The sequence below is a fragment of the Blennius ocellaris genome, assembly GCF_963422515.1.
Source record: "Blennius ocellaris genome assembly, chromosome: 23".
NCBI lineage: Eukaryota > Metazoa > Chordata > Actinopteri > Blenniiformes > Blenniidae > Blennius > Blennius ocellaris.
In genome coordinates, this window is record NC_137672.1 from 19,613,527 (window position 1) to 19,631,817 (window position 18,291).

The window sequence follows — 18,291 nt, forward strand, 5'->3', positions numbered from 1 at the left end:
GACTTACTGGTACTACTTGAGTACTGGTACTCTTCCTATGACTTACTCGAGTACTGTTCCTCTGACTTACTGGTACTACTTGAGTACTGGTACTCTTCCTATGACTTACTCGAGTACTGTTCCTATGACTTACTGGTACTACCTGAGTACTCATACTACTCAAGTACTTGTACCCTTCCTCTGACTTACTGGTACTACTGGAGTACTGGCACTCTTCCTCTGACTTACTGGTACTACTCGAGTACTGGTACTCTTCCTCTGACTTACTGGTACTACTCGAGTACTGGCACTGTTCCTCTGACTTACTGGTACTCTTCCTCTGACTTACTGGTACTACTTGAGTACTGGTACCCTTCCTATGACTTACTCGAGTACTGTTCCTCTGACTTACTGGTACTACTCGAGTACTGGTACTCTTCCTATGACTTACTCAAGTACTGTTCCTCTGACTTACTGGTACTACCTGAGTACTCATACTACTCGAGTACTTGTACCCTTCCTCTGACTTACTGGTACTACTGGAGTACTGGTACTACGCCAGGTGAGTCGTCAGACAGAAGGACGACGTCTCCAGAGTCCAGGACAAGATGGCGGCGGTCAGGTGACCAGGGGGCGGAGCCAAAGCCTGAGTGAAGTGAGTAAACTTGGGAGGTTTCCCAGCGTCACGTGACTCGTCGATTAAAACCCAACAAGTAGGAAAAAAGAAGTTTTATTATTCAAACATACAAACGAGGCTAAAAGGCACTCGGCGCCGCGGCGCCACTTTAAATTGATTCGAACTGCGAAAACAAACGAACGAAGGAACGAAGAAAGAAAAAACCAGCAGCGGAGAAAAACTCCTCCTTTCACTCGTGTTGCCGTAGCGACGGGCCGCTAGTACCCTCGGTCGTGGCCCCGCCCCCTCTGGGAGGGGGTGAACTGGGTGTAGCTAAGCCCCGCCCCCATGTCCCCGGGGTACCTCCTCCTCTGGCCCCGCCCCCGGCCTCCTCTGTGGCCCCGCCCCCGGCACCCCCTGCCGTGGCCCCCCTCCTCCCAGCCGTCCTCGGAGCCGCAGCCCGGCGGCGGCCCCTGGGGGACGAAGAGGGCGGGGACCATACCGCGGTACGGCGAGGCCGGGCCGCTCCGGCTAGGCGGCGCCGCCACGTCCTTCCGCTCGGCGCCGGACGCCAACACCACCTGGGGGGGGGGGGGGGGGGGCGGAGACAACGACAGTCGGTGAAAAGCCCTCCGATCGGAGGTTCTTAAAGCGACGGTACGCAATTACACCCGCCGCTGGACTCACCATGTGTCTGCTGCCGAGCGTAGCGTCCGTTAGCATAGCGCCTCGCCCCGCGCCCTCCGCCGCCTCTCGGCCACCCGGCGGAGGAAACATGGCCGCCCTGGCGGCGTTAGCGCTAGCCAGGCTAGCGGCGGCAGGCGGGAGCTCCAGGAGGCCAGGGCCCGGAGGGTGGCCCAGGCCGGGGAGCGGGGGGGGCAGGCGTGGCTCCAGGGGCCCCTGCCGGGGGCCCTGGAGGTCTTCGGGGGGAGGCTGGGACGGATACCCCAGGGAGGGGTGGGGGTACTGGGGCACCACCGGGGGGTAGACCGGCCCCAGGTGGTACCCCTGGGAGGCGGGGGGGACGGGGTACACCGGGGGCGGGTACCTGGCGGGGTAGGGGGGGTTCCTGGGCGGGGGCAGCGGTTGCCACGGCAGCTGCTGGGGGGCCACCGGCGCCGCGTATCCGGGAGCGCCGTAGGGAGGGGGCTGGGGCTCCTGGGGCCTGGTGGGGGGGTTGGCTGGGGGGCACGGGGGGGAGGGGGAGCGGGGGGGGGAGGGGGGCTGGAAGAAGTGGGCCTGCATCAGGGGGAGGATGTACAGATACGGGAAGCACATCGGCATGGAGTAGGCCTGAAACATGGAGACGTTCGGTTACACACCTGCACCAGCCGCCCGGAGGCTGCGTACCGATACCGGGTACCGATACCAGTACTGACCTGCAGCTACGTACCGACACCAGTACGAACCTGCAGCTACGTACCGATACCGAGTACCGATACCAGTACTAACCTCTTGTTACTTACCGATACCAGTCCTAACCTGTAGCTATGTACCGATACTGGGTACCAATACCAGTACTAACCTGTAGCTATGTACTGATACCGAGTACCGATACAAGTGCTATCCTGCAGCTAGTTACTGATACCAGACCAGGTATCGGTACTGGGTCCCAGCTGGACCAGGTCCAGGTCCTCACCTTGACCCCCAGGTTGTAGAAGAACCTCAGGACGTTGACGTCTGCGGGAACAACAGAAGAACGTTAGCCAACGTTCTAGAACCTTCTCCTCGGAGGTTCTGGAGGTTCTGCGCGGCGAACCTCGGGGCAGGTCGTCTCCGGACTTGCTGGACGAGAAGGGGAGCGGCGGGGCCACGTCCCCCTTGTCTCCCTGGGGGAACCCGGGGTACAGCAGGTCCTGGTAGACCTGGGGCAGCTGAGGCAGGGGGGCGGGGCCTAAGAAGGGCGGAGTCCTGGGAGGGGGCGGGGCCTCAGTCTGCGGGACTGGAGCTGGACCCTGGTTCTGGACTTGGACTGCGGAGGGCTTGGTGTCCTGGTCTTGCGGTGCGGGACTCTGGGTCCGGATCTCGGCTGGGGAGGTCAGGGTCTGAGGACTCGGGACTTCAGGACCAGAATGAGCTGCAGCGGCAGGGACCATGTGGTCCTGGTATCCTAGAGACGGCTCTGGATCCAGAGTCTGGACCTGAGCCCCTGAAGACATCGTGGCCTGGTCTTGGACTGCTGAACTCTGGACCTGGGGTCTGGAGGACAGGGTCTCCTGGTGCTGCAGACTCTGGTCCTGGTTCAGGGACTCTGGGTTCTGGATTGGTAGGGCAGGACTCTGGACCTGGGGTCTGGGGGACAGGGTCTCCTGGTGCTGCAGACTCTGGTTCTGGATCGTGGTCTCCAGGATCTGGTTTGGTGGTTCAGGTCTTTGGCTCTGGACATTGTGGTCTTGCAGGACCGGAGCTGGACTCGGGCTCTGGACCAGAGAAGATCCGGCTTTCGTCAGTAACATAGTGGGCGGAGCCTCCTGGTGGGCCCTGGTCAAAGGGGGCGGGGCCTCCTGGTGGGGCCGTGCCAAAGGGGGCGGGGCCTCCTGGTGGGACCCAACGGGCCGGGAGAAGGGGGGCGGGGCCTCCTGGTGGGACCCAACGGGCCGGGAGAAGGGGGGCGGGCTGGGGGCGAAGCCGGTGGGCGAGGGCGCGATGGGGGCAATGAACGTGGGGGGGGGAGGGGGAGTAGACCCTGGCGGGGGCAGCGGGGGGGAGGGGGGCCAACGGAGGGGGCGAGGGGGCCGAAGCGGTTGTTTTGGGGGCGGAGCCTGTCACCGTGGCTACGCCAAGCGTCGAATCACCAAGGAAACTGAGCTTGGAAGCCGGGAACTTGGAGGGGGCAACTAGGGAGGGGCCAACCGCGGAGGGGGCAACCGGGGAGGGGGCAACAGGTGCAACCGGGGAGGGGCCAACCGGGGAGGGGGCAACAGGTGCAACCAGGGAGGGGGCAACCGGTGCAGCTGCAGGTGCAACAGGTGCAGGGGCCTTCACAGGTGTAGCCGCCACAGAAGAGGGGGTAACTGCCCTGGGGGCGGGGCTTGTTGCCCCCGGGGCAGGTGGAGTGGAGGACTTGGGTCTCTCCCTGGACGGGGACGACGGTCTCTCGTCTTCAACGGGACTTTTCTAGGAGACGAAGAAGAAACAGTGAGAAGCAGCAGGGGGACACCCGGTGGAGACAGACGGTACTGCAGCCAGAGGGGGACACCCGGTGGAGACAGACGGTACTGCAGCCACAGGGGACACCCGGTGGAGACAGACGGTACTGCAGCCACAGGGGGACACCCGGTGGAGACAGACGGTACTGCAGCCACAGGGGACAGGAATCATCTGATCTCACCGTCTTGTTTCTCTGAGACGAGTTTCTCTTCTCTCCTTTTCTCTTCCCTCCTTCACTCAACGACGTGCTCTGTTTCTGTGGAGAGAGATTATAGAGCATCTTCCTCCTCTAATCGAGATTATAGAGCATCTTCCTCCTCTAATCCAGATTATAGAGCATCTTCCTCCTCCAATCCAGATTATAGAGCATCTTCCTCCTCTAATCCAGATTATAGAGCATCTTCCTCCTCTAACATCAGATTATAGAGCACATTCCTCCTCTAACACCAGATTATAGAGCATCTTCCTCCTCTAATCCAGATTACAGAGCATCTTCCTCCTCCAATCCAGATTATAGAGCATCTTCCTCCTCTAATCCAGATTATAGAGCATCTTCCTCTAATCCAGATTACAGAGCATCTTCCTCATCTAACACCAGATTATAGAGCATCTTCCTCCTCTAATCCAGATTATAGAGCATCTTCCTCCTCTAACATCAGATTATAGAGCACATTCCTCCTCTAACACCAGATTATAGAGCATCTTCCTCCTCTAATCCAGATTATAGAGCATCTCCCTCCTCTAATCCAGATTATAGAGCATCTTCCTCTAATCCAGATTACAGAGCATCTTCCTCCTCTAACACCAGATTATAGAGCATCTTCCTCCTCTAATCCAGATTATAGAGCATCTTCCTCCTCTAACATCAGATTATAGAGCACATTCCTCCTCTAACACCAGATTATAGAGCATCTTCCTCCTCTAATCCAGATTATAGAGCATCTTCCTCCTCTAATCCAGATTATAGAGCATCTTCCTCTAATCCAGATTACAGAGCATCTTCCTCCTCTAACACCAGATTATAGAGCATCTTCCTCCTCTAATCCAGATTATAGAGCATCTTCCTCCTCTAATCCAGATTATAGAGCATCTTCCTCCTCCAATCCAGATTATAGAGCATCTTCCTCCTCTAATCCAGATTATAGAGCATCTTCCTCGTCTAACATCAGATTATAGAGCACATTCCTCCTCTAACACCAGATTATAGAGCATCTTCCTCCTCTAATCCAGATTATAGAGCATCTTCCTCCTCTAATCCAGATTACAGAGCATCTTCCTCCTCTAATCCAGATTATAGAGCATCTTCCTCCTCTAATCCAGATTATAGAGCATCTTCCTCCTCTAATCCAGATTATAGAGCATCTTCCTCCTCTAACACCAGATTATAGAGCATCTTCCTCCTCTAGTCCAGACTACAGAGCATCTTCCTCCTCCAATCCAGACCACAGAGCATCTTCCTCCACTAATCCAGATTACAGAGCATCTCCCTCCACTAATCCAGATTACAGAGCATCTTCCTCCTCTAATCCAGATTATAGAGCATCGTCCTCCTCTAATCCAGATTATAGAGCATCTTCCTCCTCTAACATCAGATTATAGAGCATCTTCCTCCTCTAGTCCAGACTACAGAGCATCTTCCTCCTCCAATCCAGACCACAGAGCATCTTCCTCCACTAATCCAGATTACAGAGCATCTTCCTCCACTAATCCAGATTACAGAGCATCTTCCTCCTCTAATCCAGATTATAGAGCATCGTCCTCCTCTAATCCAGATTATAGAGCATCTTCCTCCTCTAACATCAGATTACAGAGCATCTTCCTCCTCTAATCCAGATTACAGAGCATCTTCCTCCTCTAATCCAGATTATAGAGCATCTTCCTCCTCTAACATCAGATTATAGAGCATCTTCCTCCTCTAACATCAGATTATAGAGTATCCTCCTCCTCTATCACCAGATTACAGAGCATCTTCCTCCTCTAATCCAGATTATAGAGCATCTTCCTCCTCTAATCCAGATTATAGAGCATCTTCCTCCTCTAACACCAGATTACAGAGCATCTTCCTCCTCCAATCCAGACTACAGAGCATATTCCTCCTCTCGTCCAGACTACAGAGCATCTTCCTCCTCTAATCCAGACTACAGAGCATCTTCCTCCCCTAATCCAGACTACAGAGCATCTTCCTCCTCTAATCCAGACTACAGAGCATCTTCCTCCTCTAATCCAGATTACAGAGCATCTTCCTCCTCTAATCCAGATTACAGAGCTCCTCCTCTAATCCAGATTCCAGAGCATCTTCCTCCTCTAATCCAGATTACAGAGCATCTTCCTCCTCTAATCCAGATTACAGAGCATCTTCCTCCTCTAATCCAGACTACAGAGCATCTTCCTCCTCTAATCCAGACTACAGAGCATCTTCCTCCTCTAATCCAGATTACAGAGCATCTTCCTCCTCTAATCCAGATTATAGAGCATCTTCCTCCTCTAATCCAGACTACAGAGCATCTTCCTCCTCTAATCCAGATTACAGAGCATCTTCCTCCTCTAATCCAGATTACAGAGCATCTTCCCCCTCTAATCCAGATTACAGAGCTCCTCACCCCCAGGGCGGGGAAGCTGAGCTCGTCCCTCAGCTGGATCTCCACCAGAGCGACGTTCCTCTCCTCCTCCTCTCTCTCCAGCCGTTTTTTCTCCGTCAGGCCGAACGCCACGTCCACGGCGCTCAGCGACTTCCTGTCGGCAACATCGCTCACATTTGTTCTAAAAGTTGCACAGAGACGAAAGTGTTTTCTAAAAGTGTCTCCATGGAAACGTTGTACCTGCTGCTCTTCGCCTGCTCGTCCCCGCCGGGCCACGCCTGCTGCTTCTGGCCACGCCCCCCCGACCCCGCCGCCGCCGGATTGGACGGGGACACCGCGGAGCCCCTCCCTCTTCCTCGGCCCCGCCCCTTCTCCTCGCAGTCTGAGGAGAGAGGAGCAGCGTCAGGAGGAGGAGCGTCAGGAGGAGGAGGAGGAGGAGCGTCAGGAGGAGGAGGAGGAGGAGCGTCAGGAGGAGGAGGAGGAGGAGCGTCAGGAGGAGGAGGAGGAGCGTCAGGAGGAAGAGGAGGAGGAGCGTCAGGAGGAAGAGGAGGAGGAGCGTCAGGAGGAGGAGGGTCAGGAGGAGGAGGAGCGTCAGGAGGAGGAGCGTCAGGAGGAAGAGGAGGAGGAGCGTCAGGAGGAGGAGGAGCGTCAGGAGGAGGAGGAGCGTCAGGAGGAGGAGGAGCGTCAGGAGGAGGAGGGTCAGGAGGAGGAGGAGCGTCAGGAGGAGGAGCGTCAGGAGGAAGAGGAGGAGGAGCGTCAGGAGGAAGAGGAGGAGGAGCGTCAGGAGGAAGAGGAGGAGGAGCGTCAGGAGGAGGAGGAGCGTCAGGAGGAGGAGGAGCGTCAGGAGGAGGAGGAGGAGGAGCGTCAGGAGGAGGAGGAGGAGCGTCAGGAGGAAGAGTGTCAGGAGGAGGAGCGTCAGGAGGAGGAGCGTCAGGAGGAGGAGGAGGAGCGTCAGGAGGAAGAGTGTCAGGAGGAGGAGCGTCAGGAGGAAGAGTGTCAGGAGGAGGAGTCTTCCTCACCTCCATGTCCGTTGCTCAGCTTCCTGTCACGACTCACCACCGTGTTCCAACCACCGGGGTCGTCACGGGGGGGGAGGAGGGAGCAGAGAGGAACCTGTCTGGAGGAGGAGGAGGAGGAGGAGGAGGAGGAGGAAGAATTGGAGGAGGAGGAGGAAGAGGAAGAATTGGAGGAGGAGGAGGAGGAAGAGGAGGAGGAAGAGGAGGAGGAGGAAGAAGAAGAGGAGGAAGAGGAAGAAGAGGAGGAGGAAGAGGAAGAGAAGAGGAAGAGGAAGAGAAGAGGAAGAGGAGGAGGAAGAGAAGAGGAAGAGAAGAGGAGGAGGAGCAGTGAGCTTGATCAGCTTCTCATCACAGTGGAAGTAGAAACTCCCCGCTGCCTCTTCAGGTTGTCTCTGGTACTGCTGCCAGTGTGGAACCACGACGGCGCAAGTGTTTAGTGGAACCATTATTAAGAATAATAATCATTAATAATAATATTAATTATTATTATTATTAATGATCATGAAGGTAAAAACTAAAAAAATGGGTTAGAAAAAATGTTTAAATGAAAAAAGACTTTGGCACCAAGAAGAAAAATCAACAATTTCCATCAATAACTGGCGGCTAGCCCCCCCCCCCCCCCCCCCCCACACCCCCCGGCCCCAGGCTGGTTTGTATTCATAAGCCGCCAGGACGGAGAACTAGTTTTTACACGTCGTTTCACGTTAGCGCCGGCGCGGCTAGTTTTTCACAAAGCGTTCCGCGGACTCGTCACGATGTTTGTGGACTCACTTGAGGCCCAGCTCCTCGATGTACACCGACACCGGGCCGTTCTCCGGAGGAACCCCCCTCAAGGTGGCGCCGTAGCGCCGCCCGTCCAGACGAACCTGAAAGGCGACGCGCCGACACGTCAAGCTAACATGGACGAGGTCACCCGACGCTAGCGAGGAGCCGCGGCGCTAACCTGGCAGCGGTCCCCGGCGGTGAACTGCATCCCGGCGGCGATGCAGTAGTCCATCTTCTGCTGGGCTGCAGGACAACGTGTTAGAGACATGGGGGGGGGGGGGGCGGAGCAAAGACGGGCGCCATGGCGACCGGGGGGGCGGAGCCTCACCTCGCTTGCTCTTGTTCCACACGTCGTACTCGATGTTCCGCAGCAGCGTCGGGTTCAGGGAGCGACGCACTCGTTCAGGGAGCAGCCGACCGCGACCACGACCCTGAGGGGGAGGAGCAACGGTCACTGGGGAGGTGGGGGGGGGGGAGAGGGGGGCGGGGGGGGGGAGGAGGGAGGGGGCGGAGTTACCCTGAAGCTCTGGTTCGGTTTGGTCGCCGTGGAGCTCGTTTCGTTTTCCACCCTGAGACACACAACAGATTTTAACTCGTTTAAAACATCGTCATGAGAAACTGAATGGGGAGAACCTGATCCGGAACCCTTCTAGAACCCACTGCTTCTAGAACCCAACGTCAACAATCGCTTCTAGAACCCAACGTCAACAATCGCTTCTAGAACCCACTGCTTCTAGAACCCAACGTCAACAATCGCTTCTAGAACCCACTGCTTCTAGAACCCAACGTCAACAATCGCTTCTAGAACCCACTGCTTCTAGAACCCAACGTCAACAATCGCTTCTAGAACCCACTGCTTCTAGAACCCAACGTCAACAATCGCTTCTAGAACCCACTGCTTCTAGAACCCAACGTCAACAATCGCTTCTAGAACCCAACGTCAACAATCGCTTCTAGAACCCAACGTCAACAATCGCTTCTAGAACCCACTGCTTCTAGAACCCAACGTCAACAATCGCTTCTAGAACCCACTGCTTCTAGAACCCAACGTCAACAATCACTTCTAGAACCCACTGCTTCTAGAACCCAACGTCAACAATCACTTCTAGAACCCACTGCTTCTAGAACCCAACGTCAACAATCGCTTCTAGAACCCACTGCTTCTAGAACCCAACGTCAACAATCACTTCTAGAACCCACTGCTTCTAGAACCTAACGTCAACAACCGCTTCTAGAACCCACCGCTTCTAGAACCTAACGTCAACAAACACTTCTAGAACCTAATGTCAACAAACACTTCTAGAACCCACCGCTTCTAGAACCCACCACTTCTAGAACCTAATGTCAACAAACACTTCTAGAACCCACTGCTTCTAGAACCTAACATCAACAAACACTTCTAGAACCCACCGCTTCTAGAACCTAACGTAAACAAACCCTTCTAGAACCCACCGCTTCTAGAACCCAACGTCAACAATGGCTTCTAGAACCCACTGCTTCCAGAACCCAACGTCAACAATCACTTCTAGAACCCACTGCTTCTAGAACCCAACGTCAACAATCGCTTCTAGAACCCACTGCTTCTAGAACCCAACGTCAACAAACCCTTCTAGAACCCACCACTTATAGAACCCACCGCTTCTAGAACCTAACGTCAACAAACACTTCTAGAACCTAATGTCAACAAACACTTCTAGAACCCACCGCTTCTAGAACCCACCACTTCTAGAACCTAATGTCAACAAACACTTCTAGAACCCACTGCTTCTAGAACCTAACATCAACAAACACTTCTAGAACCCACCGCTTCTAGAACCTAACGTAAACAAACCCTTCTAGAACCCACCGCTTCTAGAACCCAACGTCAACAATGGCTTCTAGAACCCACTGCTTCCAGAACCCAACGTCAACAATCACTTCTAGAACCCACTGCTTCTAGAACCCAACGTCAACAATCGCTTCTAGAACCCACTGCTTCTAGAACCCAACGTCAACAAACCCTTCTAGAACCCACCACTTATAGAACCCACCGCTTGTAGAACCCACCACTTCTAGAACCCACCGCTTTTAGAACCCAACGTCAACAACGCTTCTAGAACCCACTGCTTCTAGAACCTAACGTCAACAAACCCTTCTAGAACCCACTGCTTCTAGAACCTAACGTCAACAAACCCTTCTAGAACCCACCGCTTCTAGAACCTAACGTCAACAAACCCTTCTAGAACCCACCGCTTCTAGAACCTAACGTCAACAAACGCTTCTAGAACCCACCGCTTCTAGAACCCACCACCAACAATCACTGGAAGTCTTTCGCGAGCTAAAGCTCTAGAACCCGCGGACCGTCAACGCTCTAGAAAAGCCCCGGGTGGAGGCGGTCCTACCACAGCGGCTCGTCGGCGCCCCCGTCGGACTCGTCGCTGCTCTTGCAGGCGGCCATGCTGTCGTCACTCGGCAGGTCGGAGGGCCGCGCGGTGCGGTGGCAGAGCCGCAGGAGGCTGCGGTCCACCTTGAACACGCCGTCGTACAGCAGCTCGTACAGGACGGCTGCAACACAACGGGCGGCCGGTCAGAGGCTCCGCCCCCCCCCCGCGTCAGAGGCTCCGCCCCCCCCCCCCCCCCGCGGGGAGTTCCTGTGGGAAAAGACCCGGCGGCGGCGACTCACACTGGCAGAGCGCGGCGTTCCTGACGTGGTCGTCGGGGTACACGCTGTCGTAGTGGTTCCCGTTCAGGAAACACAGCAGCACCTGGAGACACCCAGAACCGCGTCAGGACCGGTTCCACCTGAGACCCGGAACCACACCGGCGTGTCGGACTCGTACCTTGTCCTTGAAGTTGTTCTCCGTGATGGAGACGGCCGGTTTGCCCACTTCCTGGTAGATCAGGAAGTCTCTCCTGGAGGAACACGGAACAACGTGACGACTCACAACGGAACAACGTGACGACTCACAACGGAACAACGTGACGACTCACAACGGAACAACGTGTCGACTCGGCATGTTTTCTGACAAACTCAGCAGAACCTGAAGGGACATACCGACATCGGGTCCGACACCGATACCAGTATCAGGTCTGATACCGATACCAGTATCATGTCCGATACCGATACCAGTATCATGTCCGATACCGATACCAGTATCATGTCCGATACCGATACCAGTATCAGATCTGATGCCGATACCAGTATCAGATCTGATACAGATACCAGCATCATGGCCGACACGATACCAGTATCAGGTCTGATACCGCACAGAGTACTCATACTCAGATAAAGATTCCCAGCAGTACAGAACGAGTAATGTCCAGTTAGTACTACGACTCAGTTATCGGCATACAACTAAATGTCTAAAATATCGGCACTTGTATCAGTACTTGGTATCGGCTAGTACCTTAAGATTAGTACTTGTATCGGTACTACTTGGTATCGGCTAGTACCTTAAGGTTAGTACTTGTATCGGTACTACTTGGTATCAGCTAGTACCTTAAGATTAGTACTCGTATCGGTACTACTTGGTATCGGCTAGTACCTTAAGGTTAGTACTTGTATCGGCACTACTTGGTATCAGCTAGTAGCTTAAGGTTAGTACTTGTATCGGTACTACTTGGTATCAGCTAGTAGCTTAAGGTTAGTACTTGTATCGGTACTACTTGGTATCAGCTAGTACCTTAAGGTTAGTACTTGTATCGGTACTACTTGGTATCGGCTAGTACCTTAAGGTTAGTACTTGTATCGGCACTACTTGGTATCAGCTAGTAGCTTAAGGTTAGTACTTGTATCGGCACTACTTGGTATCAGCTAGTAGCTTAAGGTTAGTACTTGTATCGGTACTACTTGGTATCAGCTAGTACCTTAAGGTTAGTACTTGTATCGGTACTACTTGGTATCGGCTAGTACCTTAAGGTTAGTACTTGTATCGGTACTACTTGGTATCAGCTAGTACCTTAAGGTTAGTACTTGTATCGGTACTACTTGGTATCAGCTAGTAGCTTAAGGTTAGTACTTGTATCGGTACTACTTGGTATCAGCTAGTACCTTAAGGTTAGTACTTGTATCGGTACTACTTGGTATCGGCTAGTAGCTTAAGGTTAGTACTTGTATCGGTACTACTTGGTATCAGCTAGTACCTTAAGGTTAGTACTTGTATCGGTACTACTTGGTATCGGCTAGTATCTTAAGGTTAGTACTTGTATCGGTACTACTTGGTATCAGCTAGTAGCTTAAGGTTAGTACTTGTATCGGTACTACTTGGTATCGGCTAGTACCTTAAGGTTAGTACTCGTTCTTTAGCAAGTCAGTATCGCTGCATCGTTTAAAAAACTCACTTGTACATGACGGAAAGCGCGTGGATCTCCACCTCGCCCACCCACTGCTGCAAAGAACACAACAATCGCTACGTCAACAAACATCAAAGAGATCAAACAAACAAAACAGGAAGTGATGCGAGGTGTTTACCTGCGGGTCCCGAAGCTTGAAGAGGTAGTCCTCAAAGTCTCCTTCGATGAACTGCAACACAGACACACCGCTAATGCTAACGCTAACACTACTGCGAGCGTTAATGCTAACACTAATGTTAACACTAACACTAATGCTAATGCTAGGACTGATTTTTTTGTTGCTAAAAACGCGCTGGTTGACGTTTCTTGACGGAGAACCGTGGTTCCGGTTCAGGTTCTACGTACCGCCTCGTAGTCGCTCCGGTTCCGCCTCAGGAAGTCGACACACTTGGCTCGGATCTCGGTGTGAAGGTTCTGGCAGTGCAGAACCTTCAGGGAACAACAAGGTCCAGATCGTTACAACACGTTTTACCACAAACAACAACATGGAGAGAACGTTTGTAAACAAGCTTTCTCACCACAACACAACAACACACACTAAACGACAACAACACACACTAAGACTCCATAAGTGTTTTAAAGAGTCAATGTCTGGTCTAAAGACTCCATAAGTGTTTTAAAGAGTCAATGTCTGGTCTAAAGACTCCATAAGTGTTTTAAAGAGTCAATGTCTGGTCTAAAGACTCCATAAGTGTTTTAAAGAGTCAATGTCTGGTCTAAAGACTCCATAAGTGTTTTAAAGAGTCAATGTCTGGTCTAAAGACTCCATAAGTGTTTTAAAGAGTCAATGTCTGGTCTAAAGACTCCATAAGTGTTTTAAAGAGTCAATGTCTGGTCTAAAGACTCCATAAGTGTTTTAAAGAGTCAATGTCTGGTCTAAAGACTCCATAAGTGTTTTAAAGAGTCAATGTCTGGTCTAAAGACTCCATAAGTGTTTTAAAGAGTCAATGTCTGGTCTAAAGACTCCATAAGTGTTTTAAAGAGTCAATGCCTGGTCTAAAGACTCCATAAGTGTTTTAAAGAGTCAATGTCTGGTCTAAAGACTCCAGAAGCGTTTTAAAGAGTCAAAGTCTGGTCTAAAGACTCCAGAAGCGTTTTAAAGAGTTTTAATACTCCAGAAGTGTTTTAAAAAAAGTCAATGCCTGGTCTAAAGACTCCAGAAGCGTTTTAAAGAGTCAAATTCTGGTCTAAAGACTCCAGAAGCGTTTTAAAGAGTCAAAGTCTGGTCTAAAGACTCCAGAAGCGTTTTAAAGAGTCAATGTCTGGTCTAAAGACTCCAGAAACGTTTTAAAGAGTTTTAAGACTCCATAAGTGTTTTAAAAAAAGTCAATGCCTGGTCTAAAGACTCCAGAAGCGTTTTAAAGAGTCAAATTCTGGTCTAAAGACTCCAGAAGCGTTTTAAAGAGTCAAATTCTGGTCTACAGACTCCAGAAACGTTTTAAAGAGTTTTAAGACTCCATAAGTGTTTTAAAAAAAGTCAATGCCTGGTCTAAAGACTCCATACGTGTTTTAAAGAGTCAATGTCTGGTCTAAAGACTCCAGAAGCGTTTTAAAGAGTCAAATTCTGGTCTAAAGACTCCAGAAGCGTTTTAAAGAGTCAAAGTCTGGTCTACAGACTCCAGAAACGTTTTAAAGAGTCAAAGTCTGGTCTACAGACTCCAGAAGCGTTTTAAAGAGTCAAAGTCTGGTCTACAGACTCCATACGTGTTTTAAAGAGTCAAAGTCTGGTCTAAAGACTCCAGAAGCGTTTTAAAGACTCAAAGTCTGGTCTAAAGACTCTAGAAGCGTGTTAAAGAGTCAAAGTCTGGTCTAAAGACTCCTGAAGTGACTGAAATAACCTGAATCCGTCTGGAAAGACGCAATGGCTCAACCGGAAGTTGCTTCAGAAAAACGACACTTTTAAAGCCTTTCCAGCTGCAAAGCTTGAAAACTCGCATCTATTCCTTCGCTACCAAACTGGATCTGTCGCTCAGTAGTTTGTCCTCCGTTCGGCCGAGATCAATAAACCTCCCGCAAAACAACAGAAGTGTTATTTTGAGCAAAGCGGGGAGCCCGGCGGCCGTCTGGAGCTCCCCGGGCTCCTGCGCGCCCTCCTCCGCCTTTACCTGCTCCGCCACCGCCCGGAACAGACACGACCCGTCCTTAGCGATCCTCTTCCGGACCAGGCCGAGGGACTTCAGGTATTCGTCCATGTGCTTCTCGGCTCCGCGCTCCTCGCCGGTCCGCACGCCGCCCTCCATGCTCGCCGTGTGTGTGTGTGTGTGTGTGCGGGGGGAGAGAAGCTAGCCGCTGGGAGCCTCTCGGTCCGCGGGTCAAAACTTCCAGCTCGAGCCGCCGGGAGTTGAACCAGCACCCTCCCAAGAGTCTCGAGCGTCTGTGCCGCGCGGCGGCTACGGAGAATCGCGGGGTTTCGTTTCCCGGGAAACTGCGCCCATCCCGCGGCGCGCTGCGGCCAGTCGTCCGGCAGAAAGTGAAAGTAGTTCGCGGTTAGCTCCGGGCGCTAATGCTAACGACACGCCCACTTTCTGCTGTGACGTCATCGCGTCGAGACGGACGCAACGTCATTACGTTGGTTGATTTTTCTTTTTTTTTGGTTTACTTGATAATATATTGTGAGACGTGAGGTTTTTCATCTTTTTTTGTAACTACACGATATATATATATATTTTTATTTTATATAATTGTTCTATCAATTAACAGTCAAATCAATTGTTCAAATCATTTTTTTTAAGTTATGTTCATTGATGATGAAAATAATAATAATAATAATTTATATTGTTGTTGTTATTATTATTACTATTATTATTATCACCAGAGGTAGAATTAGTATTTTATTTTGAAACTCTCTTCATCTTGTTTTGTTTTACACTTCCTGCCTTCATCAGCTCCTCCTCCTCCTCCTCCTCCTCCTCCTCCTCCTCCTGCAGTGGGTGAAATCTAATAATGACCTTTGTGTTCCTGCGGCCTCGTCAGTCTGAGCGAGTGCACAGGCCTACAACATGCCAGGTAACCATGGCAACCCATGAGTAGGAGGAGGAGGAGGAGGAGGAGGAGAAAGATGAGGAGGAGGGGGGGGGGGGGTGAGTGTGACCTTCATCCCGGCTGTTTGTCGACGAGGAGCTAGCGAAGGTTTGATTTCACTCCGTGAGCGGCAAAAGACCGCGCAGCAGTGCGGCTGACCCCCACGTGCACGCCCCCACGTGCACGCTCACGGCAGCCAGCGTGCACACGAGCAGAATGTTCTGGCAGTAAAGAGTGTGAAGTGAACGTGCGACACAAAAATGATCCCAATCACACACAGATCCTCAAGAAGACGACACAAAACGGCCTCAGAGTGACACAAAACAACTGAAATGTGACATTAAATCAACAAAATGTGACATTAAATCAACAAAATGTGACAGTAAATCACCAGAAAGGGATGCAAAATGACAATAAAGTGTTTAAAATGACCAAACAAGTGGGAAAATGGTCCTAATGAGACACAAATCGTCAGGAAGACGACCTCAGAGTGATGCAAAACAACGGAAAAGTGACATTAAATCACCAAAATGTGACATTAAATCACCAATATGTGGCAGTAAATCACCAGAAAGGGATGCAAAATGGCAGTAAAGTGATGTTAACGAGTGAAAATGACCAAAAAGGAGACAAAAGGGACACAAAAATGATCCCAATCGGACAAATCCTCAGGAAGACGACACAAAATGACCTCAAGTGACAGGAAGTGACCAAACTGTGACAGTAAATCACCATGAAGGGAGGCAAAATGGCAGTAAAGTGATGTTAAAGAGTGAAAATAACCAAAACAAGGGGGAACATGGCAGAAATCATCAGGAAGACGACCTCAGAGTGATGCAAAACAACTGAAAAGTGACATTAAATAACCAAAAAATGACATTAAATAAGCAAACTGTGGCAGTGAATCACCATGAAGGGATGCAAAATGGCAGTAAAGTGATGTTAACGAGTGAAAATGACGAAAAAAGCGGCAGAAAGAGAAAAACGAGACACAAATTCACAATAAAACGACACAAGATAAAGAACTCGTGACTCCAGGCGGAAGAACCTCAGTATCGCTATTTAGCATCCGGCGCTTATTAGCCTCTGTTGAACGACGTCACATTCAGCGTTAATAGCGGTTAGCGACTTGTTAGCACGCAAGCTAACAAGTCGCATCTAACCGACTGTCCTCTGCTCAGCGGCAACAAGCAAATCAAGTCGTTTGAAGCTAAGGAGCTAACATTAGCATGGCGAGCTAACTGGCTTAGCGTGTCGAAGCGCAGGGAAGAAAGAGAGAAAGAAAGAGAGAAAGATAGAGAAAGAAAGAAGGGAGGAGGCGTCACTCAGGCTTCAAAGTTTAATAAATATTCCGTGTTAAAATCCCGTTAGCGAGCGGTTGGCGCCGCTCACGGCGAGCTGATGGCGTTGGATAGAACGAGGAGGCCGCCGACCTTCGACCTCCGACCTTTGACCTTTGACCTCGGCCGTCAGTCGGTTAACAAAATAAATCACCAGTTGTGGCTTTGTGACAAGCTTTAAAAAACATTTCTTGATTCATTCTGTAGTTTTTTTTTCTTTTTTCTGATTAAATCAACATATAGTGCAACTTTTTAAATGGCGACGCGCCGGACTCCCCGGAGCCGCGCGTCGTTATGTAAACACAAATACGTTTTCGATATACAACACAAATATTAGAAATATTACCACCCGTCCTCCAGAAACCTTCGCGCTTTAAAAAGAATTTACAATTAAAAGAAGTAAAACAATCACTTGAAGTAACGTCGACAAAAAAAAACGTCACCGGGAAAAGTTTCTCTGGTGAAAAACGAGCGACCTGAGGACGTTACATTCATCGTCTCCGAACCAGGGGGGAGGCGCAACTTTTAGAAATGCTTTTTGAACTTTTTGAAAATGTTCGGTCTCTGTGGAAAAATGCAACTTTAAAAAAAACAAACAAAGCTGTCACCATAGAGATGAGGGAAATTGAACTTTTTGAAAATGCTCCGTCTCCCAGTAAATGGGGGATAACGAAACTTTTTGAAAATGCTCAGTTTCCATGGAAACAGGTTGAAACACAAGTTTTCAAAAACACTCTGTCTCCAAAGAAACTGGGGAAAATGCAACTTTTCGAAAGCACTGCATCTCCAAGTAAACACGGGGCGAACAACTTTTTGAAAGTGATCAGGTTCCATGGAAAAAGGGGAAAGTGCAAATTGTCAAAAATGCGCCATATCCATGAAAACAGGGGGAAAATAATGCACATTTTTGAAAACGCTCAGTCTCCGTGGGAACAGGGGAAAATACTACTTTTCGAAAACAAATGAAAACGGACCTGAGGACGTTACATTCATCGTTTTCTCAAGTTTGAAACTGAATAACGAAAGTCAAAGCGACACATTAAGCAAAAAAATTCCCATGAGCCTCGGCTGCAGAATTTCAAAACGTACATTTCACGATGTCTCAAATGCTAATTAGCATATCCTAGCATATTTAAAAGCGTAATAAACAATCTTCTTTGTTTCTTGTTAAACAACAACATTCCCTTTTGCTGCAGTTTTTCAAAGTGAAAATTAAAAACTTTGGTTTCGCGTTCTGGGTGTCGGTTTCCACGACAACGGTGCTCGGAGCCACTGAAAACAAAACTTTTCAAAAATGCTCCGTCTCCTAGTAAACGGGGGTAAATGCAACTTTAAAAAAAAAAAAAAATGCACCATTTCCATGGAAGTGGAGGAAAATATACATTTTTGAAAACGCTCCGGCTGCGTCTCCATGGAAACGTGGGAAACAAAACATGAACTGTCTCTGAGAGCACATTCCTACGGGCGTACGATTCGGGCGACGTGCTCATTAG

The 18,291-nt window shown here is 50.6% G+C and overlaps 1 protein-coding gene across 1 annotated transcript; it reads right to left on the bottom strand.

Annotated features, from left to right (window-relative positions):
- Nucleotides 1–768: 768 nt before the first annotated feature.
- On the bottom strand, nt 769–14,889 carry otud4 (OTU deubiquitinase 4). Its single transcript, XM_080519166.1, is given in 20 exon segments — nt 769–1,176; nt 1,283–1,888; nt 2,235–2,275; nt 2,355–3,001; nt 3,003–3,712; nt 3,927–4,001; nt 6,346–6,478; nt 6,565–6,706; nt 7,344–7,441; nt 8,112–8,206; nt 8,284–8,348; nt 8,434–8,536; nt 8,623–8,674; nt 10,487–10,649; nt 10,768–10,849; nt 10,925–10,997; nt 12,426–12,472; nt 12,556–12,606; nt 12,783–12,866; nt 14,543–14,889. Coding segments are annotated over 20 exon segments (3,705 nt in total). The 5' UTR covers nt 14,678–14,889; the 3' UTR covers nt 769–873.
- Nucleotides 14,890–18,291: the final 3,402 nt, after the last annotated feature.